Source organism: Accipiter gentilis, chromosome 21 (genome assembly GCF_929443795.1).
Source record: "Accipiter gentilis chromosome 21, bAccGen1.1, whole genome shotgun sequence".
Taxonomy (NCBI): Eukaryota; Metazoa; Chordata; class Aves; order Accipitriformes; family Accipitridae; genus Astur; species Astur gentilis.
The window spans coordinates 1,545,393-1,561,673 of record NC_064900.1 but is presented as its reverse complement, the minus strand read 5'-3'; the positions used below and the strand labels follow the sequence as shown (position 1 = coordinate 1,561,673).

Here is a 16,281-nt window from a genome sequence, read left to right as displayed (position 1 = left end):
ACTGAATTTCACTTGACTGGATTTCACATGATGTTTTCCTATGTAAATCTTTGGTTTCAGAAAATCCTATAGTTGGGATGTATGCAGAGGATGTTCCCACTCTGTTTATTTCCTCAGGTATCATGTGGATCCAGGCAAGGCCAAGCACATGAAAACTTTCTTGCTATATTTTCCAGTCATGTCACACTTAGCAAAATCATTATCCTTTATCAGAGCATGCTTAACTGATGTGCTGTTAGCTTTGCATTAAGCAGTACAGGCTCAAGACCTGCATTTTATAGACAAGTGCACTTAGAACAGCAGGTGTGCACATGGCCAGCATGAGGTTTGGAGGACCTTCAGGAAACAAAATAGCCTGGTCCTACCCTTACTGTGTCCTGTGACCTCCTAACTGATAGTTACATCAGCCTGGAAAACCAGCCATGCGATGCCAAAATACTGTGAGATCATTTCTTGATGCCTTCGGGAACGTCTGTGACTCAGCAGACAGGTCTTTCTGAAGCATTTTAGAAGCAGTTTTGTAATGGCATTCAGGCATCTGCAAACACCAGCAAATTTTCTAAAGTATCTCAGTTAGACCTGACTTGTGCAGCCTCTGTTGTGAAATCCACTAGACTTTGGTTTTGAGTTCTTTCTGGATGTCCTTGTAAACATAGTACTGTAGTAAATCTGACCCTAAATCAGATTAGTCCTGTTTTATATCAAGTCCCATTTTGAAATGCATGCCCTTAACATTTTTGGTTAAGTGACTTGCTCCTACTGTTGTAGCAGCTATTAATTTGTTACTTCTGTCACCTTTCACTGTCAAGAAAGCATCAAAGCTGCTGCAGTTTTGAATCAGCAAAGCAGTGTCCCTTGGTTGCTGGCTAGAACACCACATAAGCTAACCCATCAAGCCCAGTTCCAGGCAGCCCAACCAGACCTTGTTGTAGGAAACTCTAAGCTTCATTGGTTTCCAAGCAGACTGAGCACTCACAGCATAGCATGAGACAAAGGAAGCACCAAGTACCTTCCACAGAGCAGTAAGTGAGGTGTTTCCAACACAGCCCATCTGAGTTCCAACCTCTCCCAATTTCTGCAAATTTCTATTGGAGAGCTTGCTTCTCTCTTACAAAGAAAAAACAAAATGTATGCATGGGTGCCCACGTCAGCACCACTGCTGCCCCTCCTCCTCGAGCAGAGGGCACTGGTCAATGGAAGAGGGGGAGAGATCCATCCCTCAGCTGCCTAGGGATCTCATATCCACGATGGGAGCAGAACCAAACCAAACCAATTACCAGTTAAAATATGCCAGTCAGCACATCCTGTCATGGCAGCTTGATGTCCTGTACTTCTCTGGGGACCTGAATAAACTCGGTCGGCTTTGCAGGGATAGGGATCTGCTTCTGTAAGAATATGTCGCCTCTTTCCCGCAAATCACTACATGTGTCATAAACAGTTAAATAATCCCACACTTTGATTTATCTTCAAATGGAAGTCATACTGACTGTCTGAGAGCTATCATCACCACCTCTGGACCTCACTAATATTCCTTTAATTTTATTCTTCTTTTCTGATCAAGTGACTAGAACTAACTGCATTTTCTGGGGGAAACTGTACCATCAATGTATATATTGGCACCATATTTTCAGTGTCATTTTCTTTCTTACTTTCATATCCTAGTATTTTGTTTGCTCTTTCAACTGCATAATGCACAGAATGTTTTTACTCAGCTGCCTACCATAATGAACAGGTCTTCGTCTTGAGTGGTTAGTTAATTTAGTTTCTAATAAAGATTATGAATAGATTAAATTATTACTTCTAACATATGGCAAATTCTATTTGTCATACACATTTAGCTTTCAGTCATGCTGTCCATTGACCTACCTAGCTTTACAAGGATGTCACTCAGTTCTTACCAAAGCATAACAACTTTGAATGTTCTTGAGTTATTCTCAGCCTTTGTACAGCTGTTCTTGAGTCTTGAACTGAACTGTTTCTTTCACCCTGTTTTTCAAGTCACTGGCAGATACAGCATTTCACCAGAGCTGAGATGTCAACCCCATCTTGTCAGAATTCCTTCGCAGTATTGTGAATGAATCTCTGGCTGACTGTTCCCTCTCTTCAACTCTTTGACGCCAGCTCTTCTTCCAGAGTTTATCTCCCTTTGTTCAACTGCACTGTCACCAACCTGACAGTTTCAATCCTGGCATACAGCCCAGACCTTGTACAGCTAGGTGGTGACTAGTCTGCGTTATTTTAGCATGAAGCGCCCAGTATCCCAACTACAGACCAGGCACTTCTTGTGCATGGGGCCAGACACATGTAACAGAAAGACATCCCATTTTTTTGTGAGGTGTTTACAGTGAGAATCCCAGCTCTGTTCTGGGTCCCTTTCAACTTCTCCACCTGGGTTACCCTTATAGTGATAAACAGTATTAACAGTCACTTCTTCAGAGCAGAAAATGATAGAAACCAGGCAGCTTAGGTGGAATGTCACAGGTGGTGTACAGTAATGAATCACATCTTCCACTGGCTGAAGAACTCTGTTATCTTCTGAATGGCCCTCAGAAAAAGGCAAGATTAACAGTGTTGGCATAGCCTGGTATCTTGATTTTAAAAATCATCAGCACTACATGTTGTCCCTGTTGGTGCACAATGGGCAGCAGGGGAGGAGGACAGATTATAGAGGGGAAGGAGAGTTCTGCTCCTGCCAGCAAGAAGAATGCTTTGGGCAGAAGAGCTGGGTGCAATTCATCTTCCCCCATCTCAGGCTTCTGGAAACAAGTATTACTGACTCAAGGAGCTAGGGCCAGCACCTTCCTGCCTGCTCAGGTCCTTTGTGTCAGAACTGGTCGATACTGTGATGACAGCACTGCCTTTGGGAGAGCCTAAGAGTTGGCCCTACATAAAAAAACAGAACAAGATAATCCAAAGTAGAGAATGCAGCAGGAATTAAACAATTATATAGGCAGTAAAAAATAAAGCTTTGCTAGCGTGTAAATAAAGATTGACACATAGATAGATGGAAACAAAAGGAAGGGAGAAAAAAAAGAGTGTATTGCCTCAGGGAACATTTCTCTTAAAATATTTTACAAGTGGCTCTTTCAGAACTGGCATGGGCATATTTCTTCCTGATACCTGACCACTGACAGAAACCAAATCCCATATGCCATGACCACTGGGCTAATGTGACAGCTGAGCTCTCAAGCCCTTACTCCTATTACAGCATTATGAACATATCTTCTCTGGGTGCTTGATTATGAATCCGAAACAAGAGGGGAGAATGGGCTGTCAGCAATGCAGAATGAAAGGGAGGACTTGCCATCTTCAGTACAGTTGCCGGCTTTTCATCTTCGCATTGAGCCATGAAGTGGAATTGTTCACTGCTCGCAGCATGGGCACCCTACCAAAGCAAAGAGAAAAACACTTGGTACCCATCGGTCCAGAACTGTTTTACAGGCCTGGATATAGCTAGGTAGACAGAAACGAAACTCAGTGTGGGAAAATGTATGTTAACTGTCAAGACAGAATTCCTTGCAACTGCATGTTAGGAGGTGGAATCGTTTGTCTTTTATGGGGACAGACACCTATAATGTGCCCAGGTTCACTTCCCTTGCAGGACCGTTTGACCTAGTGAGGAAACAAGTTAGAAAGAAACCGCAGAAGGAAGCCAAGAGTATTAAACCCTTGCCGGTATATGGAGACTAGTTAAGGAACGGTCATAGTTGAGACAGAGTAAATGACAACCCATAGCAGATCTGGATACTGATGTTTATTTAAGAATTAACAAGGCTAGAGCTTTTAACCTGCTTGGTATCTTGCACGCTCGCTTGCTTTGCCCACAGCGTTGAGTTCACTAGGTCTCACCTTCCCTTCCCAGCAGGGACATTGTGGGTGGTCTGACAGTGTGGAAGTCATCAGTTTGTGCTGTGCAGATCCTCACAGTTAGCTGGTCTCGAGCACTACTGGCCAAGGTCACTGGGCATCCCCTGACATTCGTCTGCACACATCTCCTTCATCTCCAGGATCTTTCCCCACTTCCAGTGTTTTTCATCCAGACATGATCTTCACCTTCTTCCTTTTAGCCCTCAGCCCTACGTTTTGGTTGAGATCAGTCTCCTAACTGGTTCTGTCTCACATCTTGTTACTACTAATTGGAGGATTCAGAACATGTCATTTTTGTTTAGTCCAGCTACTATCAAAATGTACAACTAGTATACACTGCTTGCAGCTACGTTGTGCTCCAGAGTACAAAAGTTCAGCTTTGGACATTAATGCACACACACAATTAATTACCTGCTGCCTGACAGCATTTACAGTTTAAGTGGGTTTTTTTGCCTGCCACCAGCCCTAATACTAGTGACACAAAGTTAAGTGTCTACTGCAGATACAGAGAAGGCGGAGAAAGGCTAAGGAAGCTGGCAAGGCAAAACAAAGGTATTAAGTGGTGTTTATTAAAAGCAAGACGGCATCCTTCAAATAGCTGAGTTATGTCCAGTGAGTAAAATTGGAAGGACTATAACCTCTGGCAGGTTAAATGTAAAAATAAAACAAGGCAGGCCAAAAACCAGAATGAGGAACAGGCTGTAAATGGGCTAAAATCTCATAAATCCTTTTTTAAACACTTCAGCAGTAGGTCTGTCTGCTGAGCCATGGATTATCACTGCAAAAGACAAGGTAAGGCCATGGCAGAAGTGTGCTCTTTATGGACAAACTTGAGAAGGTTCTTGAGTTTATTTATTTATGGGTGACTTGTACGGGATCTGTCTGATTGAAGTGACTGTAGAAGAAGCTATGGGCCACAAGAGCAAAACAAACCTTAATACTTTGGTGCAAGTGAATGATGTGCACCCAGGAGGTCTGCCAGACCTCACAGATGAAGTAGCTGAAGTGATGGCTACGGGGACAAACCCCTTACTTGAAACAATCTTAGGCCCTGAGGCCTAAAAAATTGACAGATGTGACATCAATTTTCTAAAAGGGTTCTGGAGGAGATCCAAAGAACTGGCAGAGCCTGACTGAGCCCATTATTAGAAACTGTAGTAAAAAAAAAAAAAAAAAAGAAAAGGAATGAAAAATAGAATATGCTGAGGAGGAGACACCATGACTTTTGTAAAGAGAAGCCCTACCTCACAAACCTCCTGAAGTTCTTTAAAGGCATTGGGATGTAAGTGGATAAGGGAGCTCCTATTCATAGAGTATGCTCAGGCTTCTAAAAGGCTTCTGGTAGTCTGTCACCAAATTCAGTCCTCGCGTGGATGAACAGTTTGTTGAAAGACAATCAGCAGAGGATAAAAATAAATGGTGAGTTCTGACTAATCACAAATAGGATCTTCAGGCTCAAGCAGGTCCTTGGGTGGACTCCTCAGCTCTGGCTGAGTAGTAGTCAAAGAAGCAAATGCACTGCTAAGAATAGTCACACTGGAAAAGGGACAGAGAGGTAAACAGAGTGCCCTGGGGCCACTTCAGTAATGCTTGGTGCATTTCACTTCAATATCATGTGCAGATCTCAGAAGTGAAGAAGAAGACTGGGAAAGTTTGGAGAAGGGTTAATGGAGCAGCTTCTGTACAAGAAGCAGCAAAGTTGAATAGGGCTCATCAGCCTGGGAAAGAGGTGGCTGAAGAGAGATCTGACAAAGGTTTGTAAAATCCTGAGAGGCATGGAAAAGGTGACTAGCAAATGGCAGTTCTTTGTGTTTTCCAAAATAAGCAGGAAGGTCATCCAAAGAGATTAGTAGCTGCTCTGTTTCAACAGGCAAAAAGAGGCTCTTTTCTCATAAAATACAGAACTCCTTGCTGTAGGAGGCTGTGGATGTGAAAAGCTCACACAGGTGCAGAACACAAACGTGCAACGTCATGGAAGAAAAGCCCACCGCAGGTTATCAGGTACAAAGACCTTTGGCCCAGGAAGTCACTGAGCTGCAAAATGTGTGAGAGTATTCTGGGGAAGTATCACGTCCCCTTCTACTCTTGTGTAGGCATTTGCTGTTGGCCACAGTCAGAAACAGCTCCTGGGGAGATGGGCTGCTGGTCTGACCTAATACAACTGTATTTATGTTACAGTTTTATGATCCTTCCATAAGACTGGAAATAGGATCCAGGAGAAATGACCCAGAATATCTAGCCTAGATAAAGCAAGGGATGCTACGTGGCTGGGAACGGCCTTACCAGGAATAATGGGAGGGTGAACTAGAGGGCAGCTTGCAAGTCCTTTCTGATAGTAGGTGTTTTAATTAAAAGCCATTGCAATTAAATGTGGAGCCTGTGACAGAGGGGAAAAAAAGAAGGAAAAAGTACAGAAACATCTGAAGACAGCAGCTTGCACAATGCTTTCCCCGCAGGCTTCCACCAGCTGCTGACGGTGTATTCAAGCCATGAGGTCAACACTTCTTTCGTAAACTCTTGGCTCCAGAATATGATGCACGCACACCTGACGTGTTCTTGCCCTCACTGAAGCAGGGTCTTTCAAGTTTTTGTGGATTGAGTCCTGGGTATTTATGTTTCTATCTTTAGTTACAAAACACAGTGACACATTTTTAACTGTAAAGCCTTTAGCTAATCATTGATAGACTGGTGCCTATAAAAGAGTGCTGTAGTTATTCAGTTATTCCTCTTTTAAAAGTGCTTATATATTCCTTGACTGTTTAAACCATATTTTCATCCTGTAGAGAGCAGAACTTGTGTGATATACAGAGATCAACCTGGGATTTTCTTACTGTCTAAAACAGGAACATGTCCTAGTAGTCATTCAGTTATCATTTCACAAGCTGCCCCTCAGAAATTTAGACTTGAAAGCAAACTTCAGTATTTGCTGGAAAGAGGAACTAGGTATTGTTACTCCTGTTGTTCCTGTTGCCCTCCTTTTGGGATTTTAAATAGGGCATGTGTCTTTCCTGCATGAACCGATATGCCTGGGCTCTCCCAGCTATGGCTGCATAGCTGAAGCTGCTATTCTGTGCCTGGGGAAAGTCAACATTAAGTGCGGATCAGTGCTTTTACATGAACATTTACAAACCAGATCGAGATATCAGCTTGTACATGAAATGGTTTATAACCTGAATCCTCAGATGTAGTGTGTGTGTGACCAAAGAAAACATGCTGCTAAACTAATCCTACAAACACCCTCTGGTAGCCAGGGATATATATTACTTTCTAAGAAGCCTAATGTCAGGAGGTAAGGCAAAGGAATAGATTAATTGAGGTGAATGTTATGAAATTAAATAAAAAAAAATTGCATCCAGGGGATCCAGAGGTTTCTCCACTGTTCATCTCACTGACTGTAAGACCAGCCAGCCTCCTGATGCTGCAGCTGGCCAGGAGAGGCAGGACTTGAACTGAAGAATCTTCAATATGGCTCTTGCAAGATTGTCTCCTAATGTGTGTAGTAACGGTAATCAAAAGAACTGCAAGGTCTGCCCCTCCTATCTATATGGTCAACCCAGCAGTGATACCCAGTCAGAATATCCTAGTGTCGTTCAGCAGAGTGCTATAGTGCTGCATGAGAGTCCAATACTGGGTTGGAGTGAGGAGAAACAGGACATGCAGCCCAACGTAATGACTCAAATCTGTTCTGGACATCAAAGCTGCAGGTGTCACCCTGTGGTAGGTCCTAGAGTCTGCAGAGGAATGCAGGTTCCCTGCTTCGGACCTACAGTGCTCACAGACAAGGTTCCTGCTAACGCATCCAGGACTGCAGCCCCACTGCAGATGAGGCCAAAGTGAGCTGATGCAGTGCAGACATCACTGTGGATCTGCAGACCGTGTGTCACCCATTCTGACCCATTCTTCTTACTGGTCCCTGATGGAGCTGGGCAAGTAGCATCTTCCTGGGTGCCCCTCAGGGACGAGAGGAAGGAGAGGGGAGCAGTCTCCTCTTTTCTTCCCTACAGCAGGCAATGCCCCAGCCCTCCACAGCAAAGTGCCAGAGCAGAGCACCTTCTTTTGCCGTGTCCATCAGGGAGGGTGAGGTCTTCAGGCACAGGTCCTGTCTCTTCAGCGAGATCATTTCAACTGCACACCTTATGGGGGAACTGGTCTACAGGGGAGGACCAGCAGGGATGAGAAAGACAGAAAAAAATCCTGCCTCTGCCATTGCACCCATTATTCAAAGACTGAATACTGTGGCAATGTTTTTATGTACTTCCATCAACATCACACAAAGCTGAAAAGGTGTTGCCAGCCACGTCCTGCATAGTACTACTATGGTTTTTCCAGACTCTCTCAGGCTGGCATTGATATAGGCAGTGAGAGGAGGATATCTCTGTAGCTCTGGGGATTTTAGCTTGAGATAGGAGGATCCCAAAGGGAAACAGAGAAAAATGAGACAATTTAGCAAAACTGACAAGGATTAATGAAGTGATTCTGTTCCCCTGTCCTTGCGTTTCCAGATGAACAGGCTTCATCAAAACAATATTGTCTGTTCTGTGTCTATGGGGTGAGGAGGGCCTTGCCTGCCCAGACAAATTGATTTCATTTTTTTTTTCTTACATTTTGCTATCCAGGATTGTATGTTTGGGCACTCGCAGGTGAGAGAGAGAGGACTGGGCCCACAAACTGTCACAGGCACTAGAACCACAGCAGCAACTATGCTGCAGTGGTCTAGGGACAGCTGACAGACAGGTGCCCTCAGAGTCACCTCAGCTTTCCAGAGATGAGCTCTACAGAGAAACTAAGAACATCCATTAAATGGGGAGGGAGGGGGGAAATCTGATAAGCACATAAACCAGCAACTAACTTTTGAAGACAAATATGATGTGGATTAATTGTATCACAGTTGCCAGTACAGGCTTGCTTTCATGCAGCAGTTTCTTTGGTCTACCTATCAGGCTATCTAGATCATGAATTTTGCAACTGCAGTTGTCCCTGGGATTAACTGCTCTTGTCCACAGCTTATAACATTTTAAAGCATGAGGTGAAAATTACAGGAGTCAACATGTGGGGACAGGCAGCATGTAAAACTACGCAACCAGGAGACAGGAGCCAAAAAACAAGTGGTATGAATTCTCCAGGCCTGCCATGTGGCGAACAAGTTTGATTTGTTGGTTTTTTACTGAAGTGCATTGGGCTTGGGGTTTTTCAATCAAAAGTCAAGTATGAATTGTTTCTCCCACCTTCGCGTTTCTGAGTGATTGATCATTCAGAGATGAGCAATGCCAACTGAGTATGCAGAGTGGTTGCAGGAGCAGGGTGAGAGGGGCGCGTGGGTGACTGAAACACTTCAGTGGCTGCCGCCACTTCTCTGCCCCTGACAAAGAGCTACAGGCTTGCAGAGGTGGCTCAGAGGGACTGAAGAGGAATGCTACATGGCTGATGGGGTAGCAACTGGTAAGTGTTACAGATGGGTGCTGACCACGCTGAGGGCCATACCTTGTGCTGTCTACAAGGTTTGTACAGGCTCTGTGTGTGCGTGTGCTGTCTGTGAGAGAAAGCCTGCTACTGCTGTGATTAATTGATTTTTAAGAGATTAAGGACTGTAGTAAAGTGATTATTTCCAGTCCTGTCCCCATAGCAGATGTGTGCTGTGGAAGGGTTGTGATACGCAGGCTTTCATGGTGTATCTCTCTCTCTCTCCCCCCCCCCCCCCCCCTCTCTCTAGGTTCTCAAGCATCTGCGACACTTAAATTTCACCAATAACATGGGGGAGCAAGTGGATTTTGATGAGTTTGGGGACCTGGTAGGGAATTACTCAATAATCAATTGGCATCTCTCTCCGGAGGATGGTTCAGTCGTCTTTGAAGAGGTCGGGCACTACAACGTCTATGCCAAGAAAGGGGAGCGGCTCTTTATCAATGAAAACAAGATCCTGTGGAGTGGATTCTCTAAGGAGGTAAGTGCTTAAATCCTCACAGCAACATTTCCCAAGTTTCTGCAAGCTGAAATTTGAACAAACCCTGCACACTCCTTGTATTATGGCTCCGTGTCTCATTGAAAGATCCATTCATCTTACTGTATACATGGTCTCTGCTATAGTCTTTCACACCCTTGTTACACACTACTGGAAATAACGGGCAGCTGCTTCTCCCCTCCTATACATTTGATGAGCCTGGATATTAATGGTTTAAAAAATGCCTTTTTTTCTGCCCCAAGTAGATAGCTTGGAATTTTGCAATGCTGTTTCCAAAAGGATGAGAAATTCATTACGCAAGTCTGGTTGTTGACTCAGTCAAAGTTTTCTGAGCTCAGCAGTTTCGTTGCTGAAAACAGTCATCTCTTCCACTCTCAGTATTTCTGTATCAAGAACAGTCTCTTCCTGCTCCTAGTTAAATTCACAACTCTTTCTGCTGGCTTTACCCTCCAAGTCCCAGAGCCTTTCTCACACTCTTGCCCTGCGAACCAAAGAGAATAAGCCCTGTCAATCTTCCCAGGTTAACTTGGACATGGTGCTCAAATAGCAGGAGATGCCGGTACCTGCTACCTTTTTTTAATCTATCAGAAGATGCTTGTGCAGTCCCAAAAGTACATGATGTAGGCATTGACTTTAGTCAGGCCTAAGTCCTTCTCCACTTTCTTGCGTATGTTAGATCATTTCAGCATAACTGTATCGTCACTAGCAGCCAGGGCTAGGTCTCCCCTGCATGATGGGAACATGGTGCAGAGATCTCCAGACAAGAGCCAGGAGAGCTGCCGTCATGGCCAGCAGCCCACTCCAGCCTAGGCAGAAATCCCAGCTCCCAGAGGGGATCCTGAGTGGGCATCTGGCTTGTGGCCTGGGAGCATTAGTTTAGAAAAGTCACTGACAGGCCCTGCTGCAATGTTTAGATGTGTTAAATCAGCACCTGCTTAATGGACAAGGCAATTCAGTTCCAGGTGATTATTCACGTTGGCTGACAGATCACGTAACTGCTTCTGCAGTAGCTACACTTACCTAATATATTTACACCACCAGTTAAGCCTTACCTTTACTCCAGATACCCCAGCTTCACTTATGGTTTAAATCCAGAACTCTCTAAAGGAGGCATGGGTCAGGCAGAGCACATTACTACAGAAATACTGAGTTCAGGCTTTTCTAAGCCCAGCTGGAGTCTCTGAGCACAAACCACAAGTGGAATTAAAAAACCCTGATTTTCTAAACCCTCATTCTGATCATTGCAAATGCCACTAGCACCTTTTCCAACAGTTAGGATTTTACTGTTTTTTACTTAAACTGAGTAATTGTGTTCTCTCAGTCTAAATTCCTCTAACAGGGCAATATTTATCTTCATTCTCCATCCTAAACTGTTAAAAATGTGACTGGATGTTGATGAGTGTCATGCCAGAGCATGTAAATTGTGTGCCAGCAGAGGGGTTTGTGATCTCTATGTCTGCTGCAGCCTTTTTTTCGGTTTATAGAGTTTGCATTTCTTCCAGATAAAATGCTCTGCTCAAAGAGAGTAGCCAGTACTTCACTCTCTGAAGCCTTCTGTGCCCACCATCCTCAAAAAAAGATTAAACGTAGTTAATTTTAACACAGGAACTTCAGCATTGGCCAGACTTGCAATAGAACAACTTAAAAAGTAGGTAAGATAGATAGATTCATTTTGGCAGAACTTGATGAAATTCCCCACAGAATACTTAAGAAGGCAGCCAAAGCAATCTCAAAAGTATTAGCAATTTGTCTTTGAGAAATGTGGAGGATGGGCAATGTCTCAAAGGATTAGAGGAGGGTAATCGTAATACCTGATTTTAGAAGCAGATATAGGAGAGTCAAGGGAATTGCACACAATGGAGCTGAGCTTCAGTAACCTAAAAGACTTGATAAAAAAAATTATTAAACAGTTTATAAACACTTAGAGGATAATAAACCAACATGGATTTGTCAAGATGAAATCATGTCAAACCAATTTAACTTTCCTCCTTGGAAGCTCAGTCAGCTTAGTAGACAATGGGGAAGCAGCGCATGACTTCAGTCAGGCCTTGGATTCAGCCCTGTTCAAAATCATGAGTGGCAGCCTAGGGAAAGACAGTCTAGACTGACAAAGTCCTCCTGGTGGATGCACTACCTGCCGAAAGCCTGTCCCAAGCAATAGGTATTAACAGCACACTGTATTCATAGCAATAGGTACTAACTAAGCAAAGAGTACTTCAAGTGGCGAGCTGCAGGGATTTGCCCTGGATATGTGTCTGTCCAATTAATTATGCAATCCTGATTAACAGTTTAGAAACAGTGTTCCCAAACAGTGCTGCAGCTATACTTCAGAGTGATAAGCAACGGCGACCGCTCTCAGCTGCAGGTGGATACCTGAGCCACAAAATGGGCATCTCCACATAGGAGTTGCCACTACCGAGGGCTTGCTTACCCTGTGGCTGAGGTCAGTGCCTGCCCACAGGAAATTTCCAAACCATACCCCGGACTCACTGCCTAAGTGCACCCACACAGGAGGTTCCTGGAGATCAGCAGGTTAGCAGCACTTGGGCAAACTAGCAGCAAACTTCCAAAAAGGTGAATGGAGGCTTCCAACCAGAGCAGCCCTTAAGTATGTACAGATCATGGTACTTTGCTGGCAGTGGAAATTGTGGGTTTAACTCCCCCGAGCTGAGAAAGCCATGTTCTGTGTCAGCTGTCTTTCCTTAATTTAGCTGGGAAAGGGTGAGCTCAACCCCAGGTCGTGCTTCTGTGTAAAAAAGGCCCAGGCTTCCACTTATTTTGCTGAACTCCTTGTTGCCAGTGTGCATTGGGCATGTGATGAGCATGCACCATGCAACCACTGGCTGCCAGGATATGACCATGCCCAGGTGGGCTCACACATACCATAAATGCACAGCCACCAGGTGACACAGCTCATCATTTGTAGCAGCAGAAGTCTGGAAGCCTTTGGATCTACATATAGCTGCTGATTTGCATCTTTTGATGCTCAGTGTTCTAAAACCAGGGTGTTTCTTTCTTTCATATGAAAACTCCTCTTGTTTAATTAATTTACCTTTTTTGTTTCTGGGTTGGAGAAGGTCTTCAGAAGAACAGGAGGAAGTGGATTTCAAGAAACTGTTTTAATTCCCATAAATCATAAGCAGTCAATATGAAATACATGGGATTGGGGATCAGTAGTCAGAGCCCATCATCTGCAAGGCTGACTCAAATTCCTGCCAGTAGAGATTGATTGTCTTTTCTTTTAACCATCTGACAACTCTTTTCTGGTATGTGTATCATGGGTCACATACCAGTTGTCAGTGCCCACAACACAGTAGAGATTACAAAGCTCTGCTGATCTTCCCTGCCATCCCTTGATGTGTTCTTTCAAACAAGTATCACTGCAGTGGGTTGCGGAAGGACTGTTGTGCAAAATGTGTCTGCTCTTCGGAGGGAAGAGGTGAGCCTCTGAGGCTCTACATGCAGCATGCTAATCAAGCAGTAACGCCCTTGGAGGAAGCCCAAGGTCCTGCTGTAGAAAGGCTGCATGTGGGCTACTGCCACCATTAACCCTCCTCGGGCTCTTTTCTTGCAGGTGCCTTTCTCTAACTGCAGCAGGGACTGCCTCCCAGGCACGAGGAAGGGCATTATCGAGGGAGAGCCCACCTGCTGCTTCGAGTGCGTGGACTGCCCCGACGGGGAGTACAGTGATGAAACAGGTAATACCCCCAGAGCTGCTCTGGGGTTTGCAGAGGACTGTGCGAGCCCTCTGGGCAACACCTGCAGTTGTGGTGAAATCGCTTCCCTACAGTGCTGAGCTGGAGGCTGCTTTGCTGGCGGGGCTTCACAGAAAGTCTGGGGGAACTTCTTCTGAAAAGCTTATGGGATTCAAGTCCTGTGGTCCTCAGGTCCTGTCTTCTGCTAAGTCTGCTTGTCCCTTCTGCTCCGAGTTAGGAAAATTAAGGCAGAGAACTTGAAAAAGGACTTGCATATAGGAAGCCTCTCAGGCAGCCACAAGCAAACTCCATTGCACTGTAGCAATAGCTTTTCTTCCTCCAAAAGCCTAGAGGAAGGAGACACACCCTACCCTAATCCTAAATTCTGTAGTTACCTGTCTGCTTTTCCTCATGTTGTCAGGGCTTTATTTCATGCTTTACAAAGAAATAAAGTCCATTCCTTCCCTGACTTTACAAGCAGAAAGGGATATTTCCTTTTACGGGGTCACCAACCACAGCTTCTGTTGAGCACTGGCACTGCAAGAGACCAGAATCTCTGGGTCCTATCAAACACCCATGGACATCTTTGTCATTGGTTTCAGTGGGAGCTTGGATCGAGCCACTCATGTTCTGCAGTGGAGGGAAAAGGTAACCTTAGTTTTAGAATTGGTTGAAAAAATCTGAATTTACAACACCATTAGTGCTCCCTCAGTGTTGGGCATCCCTGGGGTAAGGAAGGCAAGTGAATCCTTTCAGAACAGCAGTCCCCTCCACACCACAGAGAGCTCAGGATCTCCTCACACCCTCTCCGGCAGCACTGGTCCCAGCACACGCTGCAGACCTTGCCTGCGATGAAAACTTCAGTAAGCTGCGTGCAAGACTGAACAATTTTTCTCTTTTGGGATAATCTAATTTGCATCCCTAGGAGACAGCAATGATTTTTTAGCACAAACATATATAGTACTACAGGATGCTTAGGAGTAGCATTTTCAAATTAAATAGAAGCAATTCTGGTCATGTGTAATAGGGGTCTTTTCGTGTTTTTCACAGGATTTTGTGAGGTGGCACTAGTGTGCTGGTGAAATTTGTGGGGCTGGGGGGGTGACTGCCTTCTGACTCCACAGTTTCCTGCTGCTATTTCAGCTGACAGTAATGCTCTTTACTTCCTGCGCTTGCCAGTTTTGTAGACATAGAGAGCAGTTTTACAATCAGTCTCAACCAGCTGAGACAGTGATACTACCAAAGGAGACAATCTGTCATGTCCTCTCCCAGCTGTTTGCTCCCACCCTTTGTCTGGGAGTGGTGCAGGTATTTGTGTGACCATAGAGCAAGTTGGATCAGGTCTCTGGTCCTCCTGAAAACAAACTCTTGTCAGGTTGAGTTTCCAGCTAGAATGAGAAGCTGCATGACCTTGGGGGAGGAGGGAGATCTGGTTTACTCCCTTCAGTGGCAGCATGGTCTCTAAGTCAGCTCAAGGCAACAGTGAAAGCCCATCTTTGGGATGCAGTGCTAAATAGCTGCCACTGTCTCTGGTAGAGGCAGTTGAATTCCCTGGTATGTGAAGTTAGCTCTGCCTTGCCTGCAGTTTGCAATAGGCCTGCAGGCAAAAGGCACAAGAAAAATAAAAATGATTGGCTGAATGGATGGAAATGAAATGACATGTGGTGATGGGAGCTTCTGACTGAGCTTTTGCATCAAGAGCAAGTTTTTCATATGAACAGCTTAGGAGAGGCAATAAGTCATTAGGAAAGCAGTATCATACCAGGCCACAGATGCTCCCTCCAACCACCCCTCTAGAATGACAGAGCTTGAAATCTTGGCTTTCTCATTAGCATCAAGCTCTGCTCTGGAAGCTATGCTCTGAGCCTCTGTCTGTGCTTAGGTGCAAAGCTCAGAGGGAGGTTGCTGCTAAAGGGGTTTTCTGAATGATTGTTCCCAGAACTCACGGCAGCCCATTGCTATCCTGCTGGGATCCTGAAGGCTGAGGTAGGTTGTGACTTCCAGCTCACTGCTCTCAACCCCTTTCCACTGCCATCAAAGGAGTCATGACCCTCCCCACTGGAACACAAGACCCATTTGGGTCAAAGAAGAGCAGAAGCAGCAGGTCCTTGCTGTTGATCATGGTAGCCATTGGAGACATATGTTGCCATCCCAGTAGGCACAACTACTTTCCTGTAGAGGAACGAGATGGAGGCATCAATTTTCCCTTTGCAAGTATCAGCGGGACGCTTTGCTGGATGTAGGGAGAGTGATATCATTAAGAGACATCTTCCGCTGATGTTCCAACATGAAATGAGAGTGTGCTGGGAGTCAAGGGCATTGCCTGTCTTCAGGGAAGAGTAATTTAAACACTTTTAAGACTTGCCTCCGTGGAATGTGAAATAGGCTCTCAAAGCACTTAAGGAGGCAAGCACGTTTTTAATTTTCTCTGTAATAGAGACAGGCAGGGTGTTTCAAATGATGATAAAAGTGTGAGAGGTATGAAGACAGACAGAAGTAGATGATAAAAATGAAGGAACAAGAAAGAGAGAGGAACAGAGCCTGTGTAACAGCTGACAGCAATCAAAGTTTGCAAAGTTTTGCCAAGAAATGGATTCCAGAAACATGAGTGCAGGGGCAGGACTTTTTTTTAAGCTGGAACTAAGCATGCTTTTTGTTTTGCTATATAGCCCATGTGAGGCTGGTTGTTTCAATGTAAAACACTCTGAGACACCAACATATGATGCTGGGAATCTGCAGACACCTGAAGGGAACACCCCA

The 16,281-nt window shown here is 44.8% G+C and overlaps 1 protein-coding gene across 2 annotated transcripts in view; it reads left to right on the top strand.

Moving 5' to 3' along the window:
- The window catches only part of CASR (calcium sensing receptor), a 75,248-nt gene that overhangs the window by 56,514 nt on the left and 2,453 nt on the right, over nucleotides 1-16,281 (top strand). For both annotated transcript variants that reach the window (XM_049824910.1, XM_049824911.1), the window contains exons 5-6: nucleotides 9,578-9,808; nucleotides 13,401-13,524. In XM_049824910.1, coding sequence (XP_049680867.1) covers nucleotides 9,578-9,808; nucleotides 13,401-13,524 — 355 coding nt within the window. The remainder of the gene's footprint in view (nucleotides 1-9,577; nucleotides 9,809-13,400; nucleotides 13,525-16,281) is intronic.